This window comes from Gorilla gorilla, chromosome 4 (genome assembly GCF_029281585.2).
Source record: "Gorilla gorilla gorilla isolate KB3781 chromosome 4, NHGRI_mGorGor1-v2.1_pri, whole genome shotgun sequence".
In the NCBI taxonomy this organism is placed as follows: domain Eukaryota; kingdom Metazoa; phylum Chordata; class Mammalia; order Primates; family Hominidae; genus Gorilla; species Gorilla gorilla.
The window spans coordinates 80,668,543-80,691,074 of NC_073228.2; the positions used below are offsets into that span (position 1 = coordinate 80,668,543).

General features: G+C 40.4%; 1 protein-coding gene and 1 long non-coding RNA gene across 2 annotated transcripts in view; one reads left to right on the forward strand and one right to left on the reverse strand.

Moving 5' to 3' along the window:
* Window positions 1-22,532, forward strand: part of LOC134758547 (uncharacterized) — a 54,886-nt gene that overhangs the window by 12,340 nt on the left and 20,014 nt on the right. Inside the window, exon 2 of the long non-coding RNA XR_010133847.1 lies at window positions 17,557-17,707. This is a non-coding gene — a long non-coding RNA (uncharacterized lncRNA). The remainder of the gene's footprint in view (window positions 1-17,556; window positions 17,708-22,532) is intronic.
* Window positions 923-22,532, reverse strand: part of LOC101132909 (multidrug and toxin extrusion protein 2-like) — a 42,905-nt gene continuing 21,295 nt past the window's right edge. The window contains 8 exon segments of the mRNA XM_063706595.1: window positions 923-1,747; window positions 1,749-1,963; window positions 2,259-2,313; window positions 4,253-4,347; window positions 7,121-7,253; window positions 8,156-8,255; window positions 8,805-8,814; window positions 17,221-17,371. Of these exon segments, the coding sequence (XP_063562665.1) occupies window positions 1,724-1,747; window positions 1,749-1,963; window positions 2,259-2,313; window positions 4,253-4,347; window positions 7,121-7,253; window positions 8,156-8,255; window positions 8,805-8,814; window positions 17,221-17,371 (783 nt within the window). The 3' untranslated portion in view covers window positions 923-1,723.

Genomic DNA, 22,532 nt, shown 5'->3' on the forward strand with positions numbered 1-22,532 from the left:
GCAGATTAGTGGTTGCCAAGAACTCAGGGAGAGGGATATGGGGAGTGAGAGGTTAATAATCTGAGTTTCCTTTTTGGTATGATAAAAATGTTTTGGAAGGGTTAATTTTATGTTATATGAATTTTACTTCAATAAAATCTAGGGCCAGGCACAGTGGCTCACACCTGTAATCCCAGCACTTTGGGAGACCAAGGCAGGAGGATCTCTTGAGCTCAGAAGTTCAAGACCACCATAGGAAACATAGCGAGATTTCATCTCTACTAAAACTAAAAAAAAAAATTAGCCAGAAGTGGTGGCACACGCCTGTAGTCCCAGCTACATGGGAGGTTGAGGTGGGAGGATCGCTTCAGCCCAGGAGATCAAAGCTACAATAGCTGTGATCATGCCACTGCTTGAGCCAGGGAGACAGAGCCAGATCCTGTCTCTAAATACATACATACATACGTACATACATAATCTTCTGGAAAAAAAAAAAACTTTTTTTTGGAGTGCAGTGGTGTGATCAGAGCTCACTGTAGCCTCGAACTCCTGGGCTCAAGTGATCTTCCCACCTCAGACTCCTGAGTAGCTGGGACTACAGACGTGTGGTTTTGTTGTAGAGATGGGGTTTTGCCATGTTACCAAGGTTGGTCTTGAACTCCTAGGCTCAAGCCATCCACCCGCCTCGGCCTCCCAAAGTGCCGGGATTAGAAGTGTGCACCACCATACCTGACTGAATGTTTTATTCTATAGCATCCTATTCTATACCATAGTTGAAATATTTTGCGTTACCTCTTTGAAGATGTAAGTTTTCTCCCTATAATGCCTATTTTTTTTCTGGTTGCTTTCTCCTATAATTGGATTTTCACAAATAATCTGATAATACTGAGTTGCTTGTTAACACTCAAGAGAGGGAGACAAATAAGCTAAGGGAAGCACTGGTGACATTGGGTGCTTTCCACTGTGGGCTTCTCTCCTGGGAATCTGGTGGGCTTTATGTGAGAGAATACCCAATATTCAGATTTTTTTAAGGATTTTCTTTTTGGGCTGGTCTAATTTCCTATAAAAGACTAAAACTCTTTTGCTTTGAGGATGAGGCCACCATAGCTGCCAGCATTCTGGGAGCTGAGTAGCAGAAGAGAACACAGCTCTTTATTTTCTACTTTATTTTCTACTTTAAATGAAAGTTGCCACAAAATTAATTAAAAGGCAAAAATGCTAAAAGTTAATCTTTTATATTGACTGTATAGCTCCAAATATTGTCAGCATACATTGTAAATTTTAAGAGGTTCCATTTTATAAAAGCTTATATGGCAATACCTGAGATAGGACTTGAACAAGCACTTAATATACACTCACTGACAAGATTAAGTACATTCATAGAGAAATACAAAGAAAATAGATCAGCAATAATATTTTACAGGACTATGAACCACTCCCCAGGAGAAGAAAGATGTTTGAAATAAGAAAGAGTAAGTAACCTTTACATCAAGGAAAATCTAATTTGTATATTTAGAAACCATGATAAAATTAACAGGGAAAACTTTACTTAAAATTATAGCCCCTTTCTTGATCTCCAATAGGATAGTGCAATTCCTTGGAATAACCAAGGAAACATCCCTGATATTCTTTCCATCCACAGTTAAGAGTAAAAACTGTCCAAATAACAAGGTCACCTTTCATACTTAACATATGGCATATAATTATCATTTCTAGTTTGTAGAATGGTGGTAATTCTACCATTTTAGCCATGGTCATTGAAAACTCTTAATGAAAATTCCTGCTGAAAGGAAAGTGACAGCAAGAGCTAAAGCCATTCCATGATAGAATATCAGCTGCCTCACTGTCAGGACCTCTCCAGCGGTGGACATTGCATACTGGGTATTTTCTTCTGGTCTCATCAGTCGAGGGGTCTGGCTCTCTGGTCTGATGATATCAGGCAAAATGATTCCATCAGTTACTTCTCTTCCTAAGATAGGTAGATCTGTTTGCAGAGAATAGTGGGGTATTCACTTATGTCCAGGTCAAGTAAAGGCATATTATGAAGTTTACATAAGAATACGTTATAAACAATAACCCTCAGTTGTCAGTTACTATATGTGAAATTACATTTAAAAATATTTCACAGGAGAACCCACAGGTGATCTCACCAATTACTAGGGCTGAGACAAGTTTTATTGAGCAAGAGAGCAGGATCTTGCAAACTGAGCAACTCTGGCTACACTGTTTCAGTTTTCATACCTCAGACATTGAATATACTAGAGAATGGCCTCTGTTACCTGAGGAGGTAGGCATGGTCTCTTTATTCCCTTTTAGTCCAGCTTGAACCTGTGCCTAGAAACAAGTGTCACATGAGTAAATGCAGAGTAAGTTTAATCACGCTAGTAGTTGTTTGCTAAAACTTTGACTTAAAGCCATTGTGGGCTGGGCGCAATGGCTCACGCCTGTAATCCCAGCACTTTGGAAGGTTGAGGTGGGCGGATCACCTGAGGCCAGGAGTTTAAGACCAGCCTGGCCAACATGGCAAAACCCCATGTCTACTAAAAATGCAAAAAATTAGCCAGGCGTGGTGGTGGGCTAATCCCAGCTACTCAGGAGTCTATGGCAGGAGAATAATTTGAATCCAGGAAGTGGGGGTCGCAGTGAGCCAAGATTGCACCATTGCACTGCAGTCTGAGTGACAGAGTGAGACTCTGTCTCGAAAAATAAATAAAGCTACTATGAAACCTACTGCTAATGGGTTACAGTATCTAGCACAGTCTGTCTTGGTCCTGGATGTGCCATAAAGCAAGAGAACAACACCAGAAAAACACAGACTCAGTTCACAACAATAATATAAAAAGCTGCTGTTGCTGGAGTGGCAAGTTTAACATATCATTTGCACTTGTGCCCCTCAGTGCTCTGAAACACAGATAGAAGGAAGAAAGTCTGAAGGTCAATGGTATTGTGATCTAATGGGTAGTTTATGGCCCATCTTAATCTCCTATAAAGTTTAGTCCCTGAATAAATCAAACAGAAGATAGGAAAGATATAATGCATCATAGTTAGGCAAATCTAAAGCGTAAAGGTGGTCAAAGCTTAGACAGTGATGGTTGACATGCCTAAACTCATCTTGTTTCCTTATTAATAATCCCTAAGCCAACCACCCATCTCTTTTTTTAAAAAAGTATTATTATTATTTTTAGTAGAGATGGCTTCTTGCTATGTTGCCCAGGCTAGTCTTGAACTCCTGGCCTCAAGTCATCCTCCTGCCTCAGCCTCCTAAAGTGCTGGGATTACAGGTGTGAACCACTGTACCCAACCATCCATCTCATCTCAAGCCTCAAACAATAAAAACTGCTTGGCCAGGCATGGTGGCTCATGCCTGTAATCCCAGCACTTTGGGAGGCTAAGGTGGGTGGATCACGAGGTCAGGAGTTCGAGACCAGCCTGGCCAACAAAGTGAATCCCCCCGACCCACGACCGTCTCTAGTAAAAATACAAAAAATTAGCCGGGCGTGGTGGCACGCGCCTGTAATCCCAGCTATTTGGGAGTCTGAGACAGGAGAATCGCTTGAACCCAGGAAGCAGAGGTTGCAGTGAGCTGAGATCGCGCCATTGCACTCCAGCCTGGGCAACAGAGCGAGATTCCGTCTCGAGAAAAAAACAAACAAAAAAATGGCTCCCAGTTCAGCATGTAGATGCTCACATCAGTGAAGATGCAGACTCTATCCACATGTTGTTGTTCTGCCCCCAAAGTACTTCCCACGGATCACAGATACTTAACATACTGCTTTTATGAAACTGTGGACAAAATAGAAAGAGGCATAAAGAACAGCTAACAAGTCAGTATAAACAGGAAACAAACTACTATTTTCCTACAACTAGTACACCCAAACAGCAAAATATATATATCTTTAAATTAAGAGACAGGGTCTTCCTCTGTTGCCCAGGCTGGTCTCACACTCACTTGGGCTCAAGTGATCCTCCTGCCTCGGCCTCCCAAAGTGCTGTGATAATAGGTGTGAACCACCATGCCTGGCCCTAATTCCTTTTCTTTTTTAGGTTGAGTCCCTGGTTAGTAGATATTAAATCAGCTCTATATAAAGAGGAAAATGTGCTGAAATATGTTTTCTTTTGCCTCCCCTCCCCACAATGTTAGATGTATTTCATGATTCACAGTGAATCATTCTGCCAATAGCATTTTTACCATTTTGACCCTAAGAGGTTCCTTACCATGCCATGGGATTAAGTAGAGCCATGTTTCTAAAATAATACACTGACTGTTTGTTACCTGCTCCACAACTTTGTTCCAGTTTATCCTCAAGATGTACACCAGATAGAAAAGGGCTTGAAAGAAGACACAAACTATCAATCCAGACCAGAGACCTATGGGTATAAAATGAAATCAGAGTTTAGATTTTTTTCAATTCTGTTCCTATGAGCATTAAAATTCTTCCCTAACTACTGTATCCATAGAGTGAAATTTCAGTTAATTTCCCTAAAATTTTAGATAAAATTTTAGATAATTATGGACAAAGATTAGACTCAAGTTTACCACTGAGCTATTCATGGCAATCATTCAATCAATGAACGACACAAAACCTCCAAAACTGTTTGCTGCTTGTATGTTAACAAATACTTGCTGCCTTCAGTTTTATGCCAGGTATTGTTTTAAGGGCTAGAGATACAGAATTGAACAGGCAGATGAGCTAGGTGTCCTTGGGAGTTTATGTTCTACTGTGCAGGACAAATAATAAACAAGGAAGCAATCATGCAGTCATTTTAGGAGTGAGAGGTGCCAGGACAGACACCGGCCAGAGCCACGTCATAGCACCAAAGATTTGCAGATGAGAATGTGAATGAGACAGCCAGGCCCCTCTAAGGTGGGACCTGGCAGCGACCTGGCAGCGAGAAGACGCCATGAGCAGTCTAGGACGGGCACTGCAGGCAGAGGGAAGAGAAGAACCCCAGCCAGAGGAGTCCCAGGAGCTGAGGGGCCAGTCAGAAAGGAGCACAGTGGCAGGGGAGCATCCAGGAGATGGGGTCAGAGAAGCAGGCTCAAAGGATGTGAATGCCATGGTAGGACTGGGGTTCATCCTAAGGCTGACGGGGACCTGCCACAGAGCTCAAGCCTGGGGTGTGCATCCACAGATGTGAGACCTGATGCTTTCAAAAGCTTGCCTTGAAAACAATCCGTCCAACCACGGGATGGAAAATAGTATTGGGAATCCAAGAGTGCTTGGTAGAGAAGAGACAGTAATAAATATGGGTCTTCTGTCCCCAAATAAATAATGACGAATTCCAGCTTGAAATAAAATATCCTATGGTCCCAGCCTGTACCAGTCATTTAAGTGGGAGATGACACAGAAGACACTTACTCATTAATCCACCAGATGACATTTCCAAAAAGACGATAAGAAACAGCCGCTGTGTTTGTGTTGACACAAAGTTCTTGTGACAGCTGTAAGACTAATACTTCACAAAGAAATGGTGACAGAATCAGAGTTTTTACCTAGTAAAAGTAATGCACTGGTTGGATACAGAACAAAAGGAGTTATTTGAGTACATATTACAGGACTCATTCCATTTTCTAGTTAGACTTTTTAAAAACAAAATGAAATTCATTGTTGCTAAATCTGTAGAAAATGAAGATGTGGACATATAGGCAAAACACATATATAACAACTTATCCCAAAAGCACATAAGTTAATTTGCATAATTCTTTACATTTAGAACCTCAATAAAGTGGATAATTTCCTTAAAAAATATAACTTACCCATGTTGACACAATAAAAGAAAGTCTTAATAGACTGAGAAGAAATTGAGAAAGCTGTACAAAGAATAAACTACTTCAAAATGCCAGGTCATGGCAGTTTCATGGAAGAATTACACCAAACCTTTATAAAACAGAGAATTCTTATACTACTTAAATTGTCCTGAGGCATACAAAAAGGTAAAATTTTTAATTATCTTTAAGAAGTGAGTATAACATTAATATCATTAATATCAAAACCTAACAAAGATATACAAAAAATACAATTACAGACCAATCTTACTTATAAATTTTAGTGCAAAATTTTTTAATAAAATATTTAAAAAGTGTAGCAGTTCAATAAAAAACAAGATCTCATAATCAGGATAGTTCAATATGAGGACACCAATTAATAGTATTTATCTTCATGATAGACCTAAGGAGAAAAATTATAGAATCATTTCTGATAGCACTAAAAAGGCATCTGGCAAAATGCTCAACTATTTTTGTTTCAATAAAATAGACTTCATGGACATTTCCTGAACATGATTTCAAAAAACACGAGCACATACATTCATAGTTGTGTGTGTGTGTGTGTGTGCATTTTTTTGTTTTTTGTTTTTTGGGTTTTTTTGAGACAGAGTCTCACACTGTCACCCAGGCTGGAGTGCAATGGCGCGATCTCGGCCCAATGCAACCTCTGCCTCCCAGGTTCAAGCAATTCTCCTGCCTCAGCCTCCCAAGTAGCTGGGATTACAGGCGCCCACCACCAGGCCCGGCTAATTTTTTGTATTTTTAGTAGAGACAGGGTTTCACTGTGTTGGCCAGGCTGATCTCAAACGCCTAACCTCATGATCCACCCACCTCGGCCTCCCAAAGTGCTGGGATTACAGGCGTGAGCCACTGCGCCTGGCCGTGTGCGTGTATTTCAACCTCAAATCCAGCATACCATTTAGTAGAGGAACACTGGCAGCACTATCACTAAAGTAATGAATAAGACAAGAATTTCCACTTTTACCACAACTTATTGTACTACTAGAGGCATTATGCCGGAAAAAAGAGAAGAGCAGCGCCCTCTTCTTCTCTTTTGCAATGCTTAACCAACAGGTATTGACAATTGTATAAATAAGTATTGAATCTGGCCCTCATTCAGAGGGCAGGACCATGTTTATTTTGTTTGCCATTGCATTTCCAGTGTATTTGTGTGGAGGAGGCACCCAATAAATATTGGGGGAGAAAATAATTTTTCCTATTAACACAAGGGCAACTTTCTAGTTGATTGCTTTTTTTTAAGAGTTATTTTTTCTTGTTTCCAGTGGGGCTGGAGTCAATTGTTTTATATCTCAAGCAGTTTATCTTAATATGACAAGTGAGATTTGAGACAAGTCACAGGACTCAAACACATACCTATTATCCTGAGTTTAGTGGCAAACATCAGAGATACTCCAATGGGAAAACCAAAGACATAGTACCCAATGGCATTCAAGATAGCGCCAATCTTTTGTTTTCCTGTACCTCTCAGGACTCCACCACACGCGCCCTACGGAGAGGAAAACCAAACCCAATGTTGCTGTCAAGTCTGTCATCATCACAAGGCTCAGAAATATGGATACAGTCAAATGGCCCTAACTCAAAACAGGCACAGCACATTATGTAAGAGAAAAAGGAAATCTTTTGTTTCTAAAGTTATATTAACAACAACAGCAATAAAAAACCGCAGCTCCTTTCATCAGAAACCTATCATAACATGACTTAAATCTCTAACTCTTTATCTTGACTATTTAAAAACATTTTGTAAGTTAAAAAAAGATGTAGAGGTTTCATCAATGGCATCTCTTCAAAAGTTAGCCTAATATCATGGCTGAGAAACATTAACGCCATTGCAGGCTTCTCATCCACACTTCTTACCACAGTTTCAATGGGTGCCACATCTTCAGGATGACATGGACAAAGTGCAAGAAATTCCATGGAAAAAAAGCAAGATGACTAATGCCTAGAAATCATGTCATGAGGAAAAAACTCAAACTGGGAAGAAGCCGGATGGGCTGATTCTGGGGTAGAGCAGGTCTTCAAACCCTTGTACACCCACAGATCAGCCTAGACAGGGACTTTCTAGTGGTCAGAGTCAACTCAAAGGTGGCGTGGCCTGCAGTGGAGGGTTCAAGCAAAGGTCACCTCACCACTTGGTTACAACACCTGGCATTCAGGCACCAGATGAAGATAGAGGAGGGGAGAACTCACTTGGCTCACAAGCCTCTTCTCCACCTTGAGAGGCTACACTCTTTAATAAACCATTTTCCCCCAAGTGACTCACACTGTCTAAAGCAAGAGCTTTCTCTTTTTAAAAATAAAATCACCGACCTTTAATTTCTAATTAAAAAGCTAGAAACACAAAACAAATTTTGCTATCTTTATTAGAGTAAAATCACTCCAAATACTCACTGCAAGTGCATCAAATAGATGAAAAGGGGCAAAAATAGGTATCACTTGGCTCACAAGGGAAGTAATATCTCTGTTAGAGGAAAAGAAAGTAGTTAGTGATCTAAAAATCACATTAAAGTGGGGTATTAATTAACTACTGATCTGACAAACCTGACAAATTTATCAATAAATTCAGTCAAAACAGTACATTTCTCTTTTTATAAAGTTAGTACATAATAAAACCTCACTGATTTAAAATTTATTATTATATAGAATTTAGGTTAAAATGGACAAGGCTGCCACTATAGAAGATAATTCTGAAAACTTTATCTGGATATATAAATGTGGGGATTGGGAAGAACTCGATACAGGTTTCAGCCTGGGTGTGGGAATCGTCCTTAAAAATGGAGTTGAAGGCCAGTATTCACATAGGAAGCATTTGCTTCCTCAGGGAGCCCCTGAACTCTGTTCAGTTATGGTGGAAGATCTGCCTGGGGAGCTCTGCAGAAAGATGCTGGGGCTCTGGAGAGGGACACAGCAGAGGTAACTAGAGACCCGTGAGATGGATCTAGAGTGGGTAAACACATGAAACAGGCCCAGTGCCGTCTCCCACTTATCCTACAGGGAAGCCCGCTGGTCAACAGGTACCACCAATTTAGACAGAGCCTACAGGACATCCTCTGACTCAGAGGAGTGACCTCTTTGGAACAGACCTACAGGACTGCAAAGTTATCTAACGTCTGCACTGTCTCCACCAATCAACATGGCAACACAGTCTTTCACTCAAAAATACAAACGTTCACAAAAACAAATGTTCACAATTGCAAAGATATGGGACCAACTAAGTGCCCATCAATCAATGAGTGAATAAAGAAAATATGGTATATATACACCATAGAATACAAGCCATACAAAAGAAATAATGAAATAATGTCTTTTGCAGCAACTTGGATGGAGCTGGAGGCCATTATTCTAAGTGAAGTAACTCAGGAATGGAAAACCAAATACTGTATGTTCTTACTCTTAACTGGGAGCTAAGCTATGTGAGTATGCAAAGGCATACAGAATGGTATAATGGGCACTGGAGACTCAAAAGCTGGGGGTGGGATAGGGATAAAATAACTACATATTGGGTACAATGTACACTACTCAGGTGATGGGTACACTAAAATCTCAGACTTCACTACTACACAGTTTATCTGTGTAACCAAAAACCACTTGTACCCTGAAAGCTATTGAAATAAAAACATATTTTAAAAATAGAAAAATAAAATACATTTTCAACATTAAAAAAACAAAAACAAAAATACAAATGTTAAATCAATGTTCACCAGACATTGAGGAAAATCAACAGCACAAAAAAAGGAAAGACCAAAATAAGCCTGCTAATACAACAGGAAACAAAGAATGCAAGGAACATGAGAGAAAAAAAATTTTTTAAATTATAATTACTATTATCAGAGACATTTATCAGCTAACAACAGGCAATTAAGGAAGAGGAGCAATTGGGAGAAAAGTAATTGGAAATGAAAAATATGAACACTAAAGACCTTTTTTTAGAAACTGGATAATGAATAGACATGGCTAAACTACATTTCAACTTGAAAGATAAAGTTGAAAAAATATCCCAAACACAGAGATAGAAACTGGGAGAAAAGAGACATGTCAGATTAATCCATACATTCTATCCTTTATCCAAAAAGAATTCCAAAAGGAGAGAACAGGAAAAAAGGAAAAGGAGTAAAATTTTTTTTAAAGGGTAAATTTCCTAGAGCTAAAGAAAAATCCAATGCTTCGGATTGAAAGTCTACAAAATAGCAAGCAGAATATAAGAAAAAAGATTCACCCACACCTAAGTACACCCAGCAGAGACAAAAATAATATCTGAAAGATTTCCAGAAAAAAAAAAATTGTTCTACAAAAGAACGAGAGCCAATTCAGCATGAGAAGCCTCTATCCAGGTGACATCATGAACAACAGTGGAGTAGGAAGCTCAAGAATCAGTCTCTTGTGAGACTGATGGCGAGAGATGTCACAGTCAATGATTTTGGCACTCTGGAGGCTAGTGAGAAACTCGCAGTGAGCAACAAGGGGAATGCCTGAAGAAAGGGCCTGGTGATCATGGGTGAATTGCATTTCACATAGTGGCTACCTTTTCCCATCTTCCAGTTCCGCGGCAGGCAGCTGCAGGGATGGCTGCCTGCATTCCTAGTGTGGCTTACTAGTGCCAAACTGGGCAATAAAAACCTTATCCTCTAAAAATTAAAGTTGTGTGTTTCGATCTATCTGGAGGTTCCACTGAGGAGCTGGCATAGAGGCCCTTTGGGATGAAGTGGCTTCACAGGCAGTGCCTGTCAAGAAAAAAGCCAGCTTAACTTTCTTGTTAGATAAAGGCATTTAAGGAAATCCCTGCCAGATCATTCTGTCTTTGTAAAAACCACTTTGGAAAAGTTACTAAACAAATAGACAAATAGCCCCAAGAAACAAGAACAACAATGCCTGGAGAGAGATGAAAATCTGATTTCCAGTGTTTTCATATAACAATACTCACAATGTCCAGTTCTCAACACAAAATTACAGAGCATACAGAGACAGGAAAGTATGGCCCATTCACAGGAAACAGAAATTGGCAAAAATTGTCAGAATCAATTTTTTCATGGCTGACTGTGGTTGCTCACACCTGTAATCCCAGTGCTTTGGGAGGCCAAGGCAGGAGGGTCACTTGAGTCCGGGAGTTTGAAACCAGACTGGGCAACATAGTGAGACACTATCTCTACAAAAAAAATTTTTTTTAAATAACTAGCTGCACACAGGGGCAAGCACCTGTAGTTCCAGCTACTTGGAAGGCTGAAGCAGTAGGATCACTTGAGCCCAGGAGCTTGAGGCTGCAGTGAGCTGTGACTGCACCACTGCACTCCAACCTTGGTGACAGAGCGAGACCCTGTCTCTTAAAAATATTTTTTTTAATTTAAAAAAATACAATTTTTTTCCCCAGATTTTCAGAAATTCACCAAAGAGAATTGGGAGCATTTATTTAAGAAAGGTGGCTGAATCTTGGTAAGAACAGTAAGCATTGTGGTATTTTAACTTACCCTAATATCATCCTGTTGCTCCTAGCTCAGCAGTAACCTTGAAAAATAACAGTTCCAGGACTTGAGGAGGAAGAATGGGTTGAACTCTTTGAAAGCCCTATTCCCAAGGAATAGTTATTATTTCACAGACAGATCATCTGTCTGGTGGTTCCCTAGAAGACCCCACTTGAAAGGCTAACTTTATTTCACCTGATTCAAACCTGCCCAGTGCTAAAGTTGATGTTGAGGGATGTTTGTTGAAAATGTATACAGGCAAATGTTTTAGCTGCTGCTGCCTGATACAAGGGATACACAATAAACTCACCAAAAAGCTTAGTAGGAATGGCTGGGGAATGAAATGTCTGAGGGGCTTTGCAAAGTTCTGACATGTTCTGGGGAATCTAGAAGGCCATATGCATGCTTAAGACTGTGCCCCTGCTCAAGGAAGACCCATTAAGGCCTAAGCACTCACCTCTGGCCGAACTTGAGACTCTGCACAAACAGGAAGTGAAGTTTAAAACCAAGTTGTGGCTGGACATGGTGGCTCATGCCTGTAATCCCAGCACTTTGGGAGGCCAAGGCGGGCGGATCACGTGAGGTCAGGAGTTCGAGACCAGCCTGGCCAAAATGGTGAAACTCTGTCTCTACCAAAAATACAAAAATTAGCTGGGCAGGGTGGCACATGCCTATAGTCCCAGCTACTTGGGAGGCTGAGGCAGGAGAGTTGCTTAAACCTGGGAGGTGGAGGTTACAGTGAGCTGAGATAGTGCCACTGCACTTCTAGCCTGGGAGACAGAGTGAGACTCCATCTCAAAATAAAAACAAAAAACAAAGTTGTAAACTGCCTCACTGAGTGTTGAAGGTGTTCCTCAAAATGCACAGAGAGTCCCTTGGCAAAGAATGGGAGATATTTGGGATTCTAAGCATTTGAGAAAATATTTCTCCAATAATTAGCTGACATTAAGCTAACAGAACAGGGACTTTAGTGGCTATATTTGGCAAATAATATAGACTTTACAGAATTAGTCCATAAAAATCACTAAGCAAACAAGCAGCAACAGCAAAAGCCCCTAAAGAAAAAGACAATCTGACTTCTAGAACAGTGGCACTGTAATATTTAAAATGTCCAGTTTTCAACAAAAAACTATGAGTCACGCAAAGAAACAAAAAGATACAGCCCATACACGGGGTAAAAAGCAATCAATAAGAATTCTCTCTGAAGAAGCCCAAACATTGGACTTATCAAAAAAGACTTTTTTTTTTTTTAAGAGAGACAGGGTCTCGCTCTGTCACTCAGGCTGGAATGCAGTGGCACTATCCTGGCTCACTGCAGCTTGAACTCCTGAACTCAGGAAATCCTCCTGCCTCAGCCTCCTGAGTAGCTGGGACTACAGGCACATGCCACCATGCCTGGCTAATTTTCAGTTTTATTTTTAATTTAATTTAAAATTTTTATAGAGACAGGGTCTTGCTATGTTGCTCAGGCTGGTCTCAAACTCCTGGCCTCAAGTGATTTCACCTTGGCCTCCCAAAGTGCTGGAACCACAGGCATGAGCTCCTGCACCCAGTCAAAAAAAAAAAAAAGGCTTTAATTCAGCTATTTTAAATATGTTGAAAGAGATAAAACTACGTCTAATGAAGTATGAGAATATTGTCTCACCAAATAGATGCTATCAATACAGATATATAAATTATTTTCCAAGAGAACCAAATAAAAACTATGGAGTTGAAAAGTACCACAACTGAAGTGAAAAATTCACTAGAGGGCTCAAGAGCAGATTTGAGCCGGCAAAAGAAAGAATCAGCAAACTTAAAGATAGGATAATTGAGATTAGTCTAAGGAACAGAAAAAAAAGGTAAGAAAAGTGAACACAGATATAGGGACCTAGGGAACACAATCAAGTATATCAGCATATAAATAATGGAAGTCTCAGAGGTGAGGAGAGAAAGAAAAAAAATAACAATATTTGAAGAAAGAATAACTGAAAACATCCCGAATTTGATGAAAGACATGAATCCACATATCCAAAAGCCCAACAAGCACCAAGTAGGATGAACTTGAGGAGGCAAGGTCATTTGCTGACAGTGATGGTGGAAGGTGGTAGGGAGGGGCCAGTGGTTTTAAAAGAGTAGAGAAGGTTTAACATGGGTTGCAGAGATGGACGGTGAGATGACTAAACAAAGGTAGGGCAGGGTGCTGAGGGTCTAATTATGGTTAATGGTCATAAGTTTCTAGTGTAACCAATATGAAGTGATTGGCTATTAGTACAGAAAATGTGCAACTGGGTTCCTCCAGGATGGAGTTCTGTCATTTAGGAGGGTCAAAAGAATCCAGGTTACTGGCAAAAGAGTTACTAAAATGATGAACCATACTGACTAAGCTACATAAGGAAGGAAGTAAAGGCAGGAATGTGGTGGATTGAGAAAGAGTTGTCAACTGACTGGGAGGCCCAAGTGGTTGAAGAAACCTCTTAAGTAGACATAGCTATAAAAGTATGCTGGAAGGATTAGGGATGTGGCCAGTTAAAGGGCTGAAGTTGGAACAGTTATATGCAATGAAAAAGCCCAAAGTATGATCATGGAGTGTGTGCCCGAGGTAGGGCAGAGAAAGTTACTGGAGAGAGGACTGGGGAGTTGAGGCGAGGGGCTGGGGCATTGAATGTTTTCATCTATATGGATGCTGAGTTCACACAGGATGCTGGTAAGATTTGAGGGTAGAAAGACTGTATGAAGGTGCTAGGGTTTTACATAAAAGAGGAGGAAATGAAGACTAAAAGTGTATATCACATGTACAGGTGCCACTAGCTGGAAAGGATAGGACATACTGTCACTGGAAAAATTAGACACCAAAAATGTCAAGATGACTAGAAAATAAGAAAAAAACAATTAATGGGTCCAAATGTAGGATTCTGCACTTGGGCTCAGGAGGACAACCACACAAAGGAAGGGTGGTGATGCTGTGGCTGGTCAGTGGCACATTGGCAGGTCATGTGGTGTAGCCACCAAAAACTTAGTACTTCCCTAGAAGTCTAACGGGTTCTGCTCTAATGGAAATGGTTCTGCTCTAAATGGTGCTGTCGGTACTATGGACACTGCCTTCAGGCTTCTGTTAATTCAAGATGAAGATGGTAGAGACTCAAAACCACATTCCATGAGAAATGACTGAAGGAATTACAAATGTTTACCATGAAGATCCTGTGGAGCATGAGCCATCATAAAAACACCCATAGGGCAGTAACTGAAAAATGGACAGACTCTCCTACAGAATCATAAGCCCAACAGCTGGTATCAGTGGGTGAAAGTTATGGGTAGGAAAGGTAGGTTTCAGTTCAAAAGAAAAGTGTCCTGAGAATCAAGCTGCATTGGGAGGTAGCAAGTTCCACATCAGTGAGTTAATTAAGTATAAACTGGACAGCTTGGCCAGGATGTTCTAGAGGAATCCCAAGGTCAGATCGGTGATTACATCAAATAAATACCCTTTTAGACCCCTTTAATCTGAAGATTTTATCAAATGTGGAAAGTTTTTTGCCATTATTTCTTTAAAAAAAAAGTATTCTGCCCCTCTTCCCTCTCCTCCGCTTTGGGAACTACGTACGATTATGTGCTTTTAGGCCACTTACAGCTTGCTCATTTTCATTTTTTTCAGTCTTTTTTCTCTCTACATTTTATTTAGGATATTTACCATTGCTGTATCTTTAAATTCACTAATCTTTTCTTCTACAGTGTCTAATCTGCTGTTAATGTCAACCAATGTATTTCCACCTCAGATTTTTGTTTCATCTCTTGCAATTCAATTTGGTTTTCTTTTCATAAATTTGATATCTCACTTTAGCATGCTCATGTTATTCTCTATTTTCTTAAAGATTAAACAAAATTATAGAAACCATTTTAGTATTCCTGAATAGTAATTCTATCTGTTCATTTCTGGGTCAGTTTCTATTGATTGATGTTTCTCTTTATTATGGATTTTAGTTTATTATTTCTTTGTATGCCTGGTAATTATTAATTGTATGGCAGACATTGTGATTTTTACTTTGTTGGTTACTACATATTCTTGTACTATTTTAAATGCTCTTGAGCTTTGATACAGTTAAGTTCTGTGATGCAATTGCTTCCTAGAAGCAGTTTGACCTTCTTGAGGTTTGCTTTTAAGCTTTGTTAAGCAGGACCAGAACACTCTTTATTTTTAGGGCTAATATTCCTCTACTACCCAGGCAAAACCCTCCTGAGAACTCCACCAGCTGTCTCATGTATTACGAGGTTGTTTCATTCTGGATGTTGGGAACACAAACTCTTCCCAGCCCTTATGAACTCCAGGGATTGTTTTGTCTGCTCCTTTCAGGTGTGTCCCACTGGCTTCCAGTAGCATCCTCACATGCACATCCAGTTTGGTAGTCAGCTAGACTTGAGAGAGCCCCTCTGTGGATTTTTTTTTTTTTTTTTTGAGATGGAGTCTCAGTTTGTGGCCCAGGCTGGAGTGCAGTGGTGTGATCTCAGCTCACTGCAACCTCTGCCTCCTGGGTTCAAGCAATTCTCCTGCCTCAGCCTCCCAAGTAGCTGGCATTACAGATGTGTGCCACTACGCCTTGCTAATTTTGTATTTTTAGTAGAGATAGGGTTTCACTATATTGGCCAGGCTGGTCTCAAACTCCTGACCTCAGGTGATCCACCCACCTCAGCCTCCCAAAGTGCTGGGATTACAGGCGTGAGCCACTGTGCCCAGCCAAGATCTTGAAAGCACTCTCTCTCAAACTCTCTCCTCTCTGGTCCCCTGCCTTGTGAACTCAAGTCACATGGCCTCCCAAAACTCCGAACTCCATTTCTTCATCTCACAGAGATAGCAGGGCTTTCCCTCTTCCTGTGCTATGGCCTGGAAACTCTCCCCTAGTACACTGGGTAATCATAGTGTTCTCTCATTTTTTTCCCCTCTTTGGGCTGCCTGTTGTCCAATGTCTGAAAACCTTTTTCTTTTTTAAGATAAGGCCTTGCTCTGTCACCCAGGCTAGAGTGCAGTAGCATAATCATGGCTCACTGCAGCCCCAACTTCCTGGGCTTAGGTGATCCTCCCACAGAGCTGGGACTACAAGCATGTGCTACCACATCTAGGCAATTTTTGTAGTTTTTGTAGAGATGGGTCTTGCTATGTTGCCCATGCTGGTCTCAAACTCCTGGCCTCAAGGGATTGAAAACTATTTTAAAATATATATATATATTTTAAATATATATATATAATGTACATATATACATATACATTTATACATATATACATACATATATAATATATACATATTATATATTATATATACATACCTAATATATACATATTATATATTATATATACATACCTAATATATACATATTATGTATTATATATACATACCTAATATATACATATTATATATTGTATATACATACATACATATATATATACATATTATATGTATGTGTTGGCCAGTTTTTAGTTGTTTAAAGCAGAAGGGTAAATCCAGTCCCTATTACTCCATCTGATCACCTCCTTGGTCCTGAGATTTTATAAGAATACGTTTAGGCATTGGTCTAAAATCAGTGAGGTCAGATGACACTAGGAAAGCACACTTGAAAATAATAAAACTGGGCCAGGCGTGGTGGCTCACATCTATAATCCCAGCACTTTGGGAGGCCGAGGCAGGCAGATCACCTGAGGTCAGGAGTTCAAGACCAGCCTGGCCAACATGATGAAACCCCATCTCTACTAAAAATGCAAAAATTAGCTGGGTGTGGTGGCACATGCCTGTAATCCCAGCTACTTGGGAGACTGAGGCAAGAGAATTGCTTGAACCTGGCCTTTAGAATTATTTCAGTAGAACCAAGTGTAACATTATTTAGTTGGTTTATCATTAACAGAAAATCATAATTAAAAGCTTTATTTAACTTTGTAAATTTGAAAGAGCATAAAGAATAGATGTTTTAGTTGAATATATATATATGATTCAATTCCTAGAGAAATTCTGATACATAGATTTTAACTTAGCACACTAAGTTCAGCACAGATGCCAGGGAGTAGAATGCTTGACTCACCAGCACACAGGAGAACTGTGGTGCAGGAGCACCAAGCCTCCTCTACATTCCCTTCCCCCAGAGCATTGCCCACTCGGACGCTGGCTGCAACTCCAAGGCCAAGGGGCACCTGAGAATTAAGAAGCATAAATCACAGTCATAAAGCCTGAACATTGGAGTATTAGTGCACTAGCGTCTAACTAAATGGAAACAGGACAGACCCGGAGAGCTGAGTTCTAGAACTGGCTCTCTTACATCCTAGCTGTGTGACTGTGGACAAATTGCTCAGCCATGTGACATCCGATTTCTTTGCAGGTAAGGAAGCATGACAGTTGCCCTGACTGCTCCCTGTACCACATTCATCACAGCAGAACCTTGTAATGAAGCTGGATTTGAGGGCAACACACCCCCTTTATTGGCTACACACACACTATCAAGACGATTCAACTTAGCTACATTATACAAAGTAAGATTTAACTTAGTATAAACGTTAGTATATAAATAATTTGTAAAAATTAAATGACCCATGTGAAAAAGCATTTAGAACCGCGCCTGGCATACTGTAGGAACCCCAGACATTGATGAAATCTGACTCCACGACAATACCTCATTTTTGGTGGGATGGGTGAAACATTCCATATGTCTGATTATCCAGTAAATTGAAAGAGGCCCCTTCAAATGCAAAGGCTTAATTTTAATCATTGATTATGAAAATCTAAAGCTATAAGCTTATTTGCTTCTTAAATAGAACACCACTTAACCTTTGGGGCCACCTTCTTGACCCCTATCATGATCCTGCAATACAATGCTGCCCCCAGGGGCTGCGAGGGTAACATGGGTTGTACAGACAACTTAGCTTTGGGCTCTCAAGTTCGCTTTTAATCACTTGTACATCAGCTCTAACTTCTCATTCCTACTAGAAACAGCATCCTCCCAAAAGCCTTCTAATTCATTACTGTTTTGAATACTAGCCTAAGTTCAGTTGATAAAAATATATATTAAATTGTTAAGATTAAGAACTTGAGGCCAGGCGCGGTGGCTCATGCCTGTAATTCTAGCACTTTGGGGTGCCAAGGCTGACAGATCGCCTGAGCTCAGGAGTTCGAGACCACCCTGGGCAACATGGTGAAACCCTGTCTCTACTAAAATACAAAAAACTAGCCAGGCATGGTGGCACGCGCCTGTAGTCCCAGCTACTCGGGAGGCTGAGGCATGAGAATCGCTTGAGCTCGGAAGGCGGAGGTTTCAGTGAGCCAAGATTGTGCCACTGCACTCCAGCTTGGGCTACAGAGTGAGACTCCATCTCAAAAAAAAAAACAGACCTGAGTATATGAGTATATAAACATCTCTTAATATTTGCATGCCTAAAGTACACATAACTGGCTTCCAGTTCAAAATGAATGAATCACATGCCTAACTCCCTTCCCTCCCAAAACACCGTTAATGGAAAATAAATCTCCATGCTTAATAGAAAATAAATTCATTAACAACACTGAGAATGAGAGCCGGTCAGCTTCTGGAAGAGGGAAAGCAGGCTCCACAGCCATGATCCAAGGGCAGAAACACAGGAAGCCACAGCCCAGAACTTGAACAGAATGCTGCCTCACACTCCGTCTTCCCAGTAGAGCTCCAGGAGCACTGACGCCCTGCTTCCCCCTACCGAGGCTGTGAAGAAGAGCAGTCAGGGAGATGCGCCACAGGGCTGGGACAGGACACCCAAGCCCCGCGACCTGCCCGTCCTTAGCCTTACTGCACACAAGAAGCTGGGCTGACACAGAAAAGCCAAGTGTGGAGCTTCCTCCGTGGCATGAGTCAGGCCCTTCTTCTTTTGTTTTGGGGGACAGGTGGGACATGGGGATAAGGTGGGGCAGGAGGTCAGGCTGCCTACTGCCTAATCCTCACCCATAAGTCCTAAAATGAAGATGTCACTGGACAGGTACCACCTTGGTACCGAGCTCCCCACTGGTCCTTCCCATTTTGGGGAGAGGCCTGTTGGAGAAAAATCTCCAAATAACAGGAGAGGAAAGCTATGCCGGCCATTTGTTTGATAAATCAATGTACCCATTCATTCCTAAGTATAAACAGACTAGTAAGATCACCAGAGCTTTGAGGAAGACTGAAGCACACATCCCCAAAACAGATAAAGATAAGTAAAAGGTCAACTGATCTCAGAGAAAATAGATGACTCAAGGAACACAGAAGAACGTTTAAAGTTCCGATTTAGCATCCACAGGGATATTTAAAAGGTAATGCAGCATAAAACAAGAACAGGTTCCCATAAAAGAGACTATAAGACAAAAAAAAGATGTTCTTAGAAATTAAAAATGAAACTAAAAAAAAAGCAGCAACAGAAGATAAACAAAAAGACAAAGAGATATTTTTTAATAGAAAAAAAAAAGCCAAAGGCAAGAAGATTAATTCCCAAGGTCAACCTCCACCTAATAAGAAATTTAAAAAGAAAGAACAGAAAAAAATTTACAGAAAAGAGGGAAAGAATATTTTCTAAATTTCCCAGAGTTGAAGAAAAACACAGGTCTTCAGACTGAAAGGGTATACCAAGTGCCAAGCAGAAGTTAAAAAGTATCCTCAGAGAAATGCACTCTTGTGAGATTTCAGAACTATAAAGATAAAGAAATAAACGTTAAAACTTTCAAAGAGAAAAATCATGCTGCCTACGAAGGAACAAGAAACAGATTCTGAGCAGACTTCACATCAGTAACTCTGAATACCAGACTGAGACACAGCAACGTCCTCAAAATTCAGAGGGAAGTTATTTTGAACCTACAATCCTATACTCAGCCAAATTATTAAACAAGTATAAGAGGAAAATAAAGACTCTCGAATATGCATGGCATATGATTTACTTTCCATATAATCTTAGAACAATTTTTTGACTAAGTACTCCAGAACAAATTTTTTTAAATTTTCATTTGGCTGCTGCTAGATCAGAAGAAAAAAAATTAAAAGAATCTAAGAAAGAGGAAGAAATGGGATCAAAGAAATTGTAGGCTTAATTCAGGAGGACAATGAGAGAAATTCTGGAATGACAGCTGTGCAGCAAGCTAGAAAAAAGTCTAGAAATCAATGGATACAAATTAATTATTCCTTTTTTTTTTTTTTTTGAGACAAGAGTCTTCTTCTGTCACCCAGGCTGGAGTGCAGTGGTGTGATTTCAGCTCACTGCAACCTCCGCCTCCCGGGTTCGAGTGATTCTCCTGCTTCAGCCTCCTGAGTAGGTGGGACTACAGGAGCCTGCCACCACTCCCAGCTATTTTTAGTAGAGATGAGGTTTTGCCATGTTGGCCAGGCTGGTCTCGAACTCCTGACCTCAGGTGATCTGGCTGCCTTGGCCTCCCAAAGTGCTGGGATTACAGGCATGAGCCACCGTGCCCAGCCTGGATACAAATTAAAATAAGGAATCAAAGGGCCCTGAGGCATTCAAGAAAAAAATGCACTCATACTTAACAGTATGTTTACACACTGGATCATCTTAGTAACGAGATGAGGGACCATGCTGCTCCATCAATAAGAAATAAAGGCTGTTAGAAATGCCAGAAAAAACAAATGAGCTGCACAAGAAAAGTCATGGCCTAAATATGAAACAAAATATGACATGATTTTGACCAAATGACAAAAGCAAGAAAAAATAATGCATTTCATCTTTCACTTGTAAAAGCCTCTTTCCAGTGGTAGTGTTGGTGGCTACTGGATTTGCATTTCCTTCTCGTCTGATGCAAGACCACATTTGGATCTGCAAATAATCATATTTACAAAAATCATAATATTATGAATGAAGATTTTTTTCAGACAACCCCTAACACATGAAAGACATGATAACCATTAGATAATACAATTCAAATGTTGTAAGCTTCACAAAATAAAAACAGTGATATAGCTGAGAGGTAGCTGTGATTAAGACCATGACCATGACCTCTGGAGCCAGGTCCCTGGGCTCAAATCCTAGCCAGTTACTTCCTTGAACTTGGACGAATGATACTCTCTAGGCCTTAGTTTCCTCATCTGTGATGCAGGGGAAAGAACAGTAAATCCCTCGCATGGCATTGCAATGAGGAGCTTGTGAGTCCCATTTGTGAAGTGTTTCGCATAGTGCCTGGCTCATGGCATGTGGGTGGCTATTAAGCAGCGTATGGAATTCTGGAATTCGGGAGGCAAATGGGAAGAGAGACGGGAAGAAACAAAAGGACCCCACGTTCCTCTTACAACTTAGGGGTCAGGTCACAGGGTCTATAAAGTTGTTGGACCAAGAAATAGAGGTCTATGCTTATTATTTAAGGTTATAAACAATTTGACCACTAAGAGAACTATAAACAGAAAAACAAAACCCGCAAGGAAGAGGGAGATGGCGCGCAAAGTGAGCTGATTTCTCATCTTTCCAACAGGAAGTCAACCGTTACCGGGTAAGGGTGATAAGAAGTGTAGGGATAAAGCTCTGGTGACAATCATCAGAGCTATAGCCAGAAATGGTTAGGAAATGGGACAGATTGGCCGGGCACAGTGGCTCATGCCTGTAATCCCAGCACTTTGGGAGGCCGATCACGAGGTCAGGAGATCGAGACCATCCTGGCTAACATGGTGAAACCCCCGTCTCTACTAAAAATACAAAAAAGTAGCCAGGCCTGGTGGCACGTGCCTGTAGTCCCAGATGCTCGGGAGGCTGAGGCAGGAAAATTGCTTGAACCCAGGAGGCCAGGAGGCGGAGGTTGCAGTGAGCCGAGATCAGGCCACTACACTCCAGCCTGGGTGACTCCGTCTCAAAAAAAAAAAAAAAAAAAAAGAAGTGGGACAGCTCTGGGGAACTAGCCTAAATAGAAGAAGTGCTCACTTTCAGTTGTGTTAACTTCTGAACTATGCTATGTGTTCAGAATGTGTTATGTGTTGTTTAGTATAATTTGCTTTTATAATAAAACATTTTTAAGAATACATAAAATTTTAAAATAAAAAGGAAAAATTTGTCACAGACACAACTGATAGAAAACTAATAATCTTCTAGTTATAAAGAACTCATATAAATTCAAAAGAAAAATAAACCCCAAACTGATAAACAGGCAACAGACATAAACAGATAAAAGATGATTAAAAGAAAAACTAGTTAAATATAGTCAACCTCACTAATTAAAAAAATTGAAATTAAGTACCCATTTTTCATATACTGAGCTAGCAAAGATTTTTTGAAACACTTGTTTCTGATTTGGGATTCTAGTCTCAAGGATCAAATTCTGTATAAAGATATTCAGGGAATCAATTATAGGGGATAGTGAAAAACTAGACAA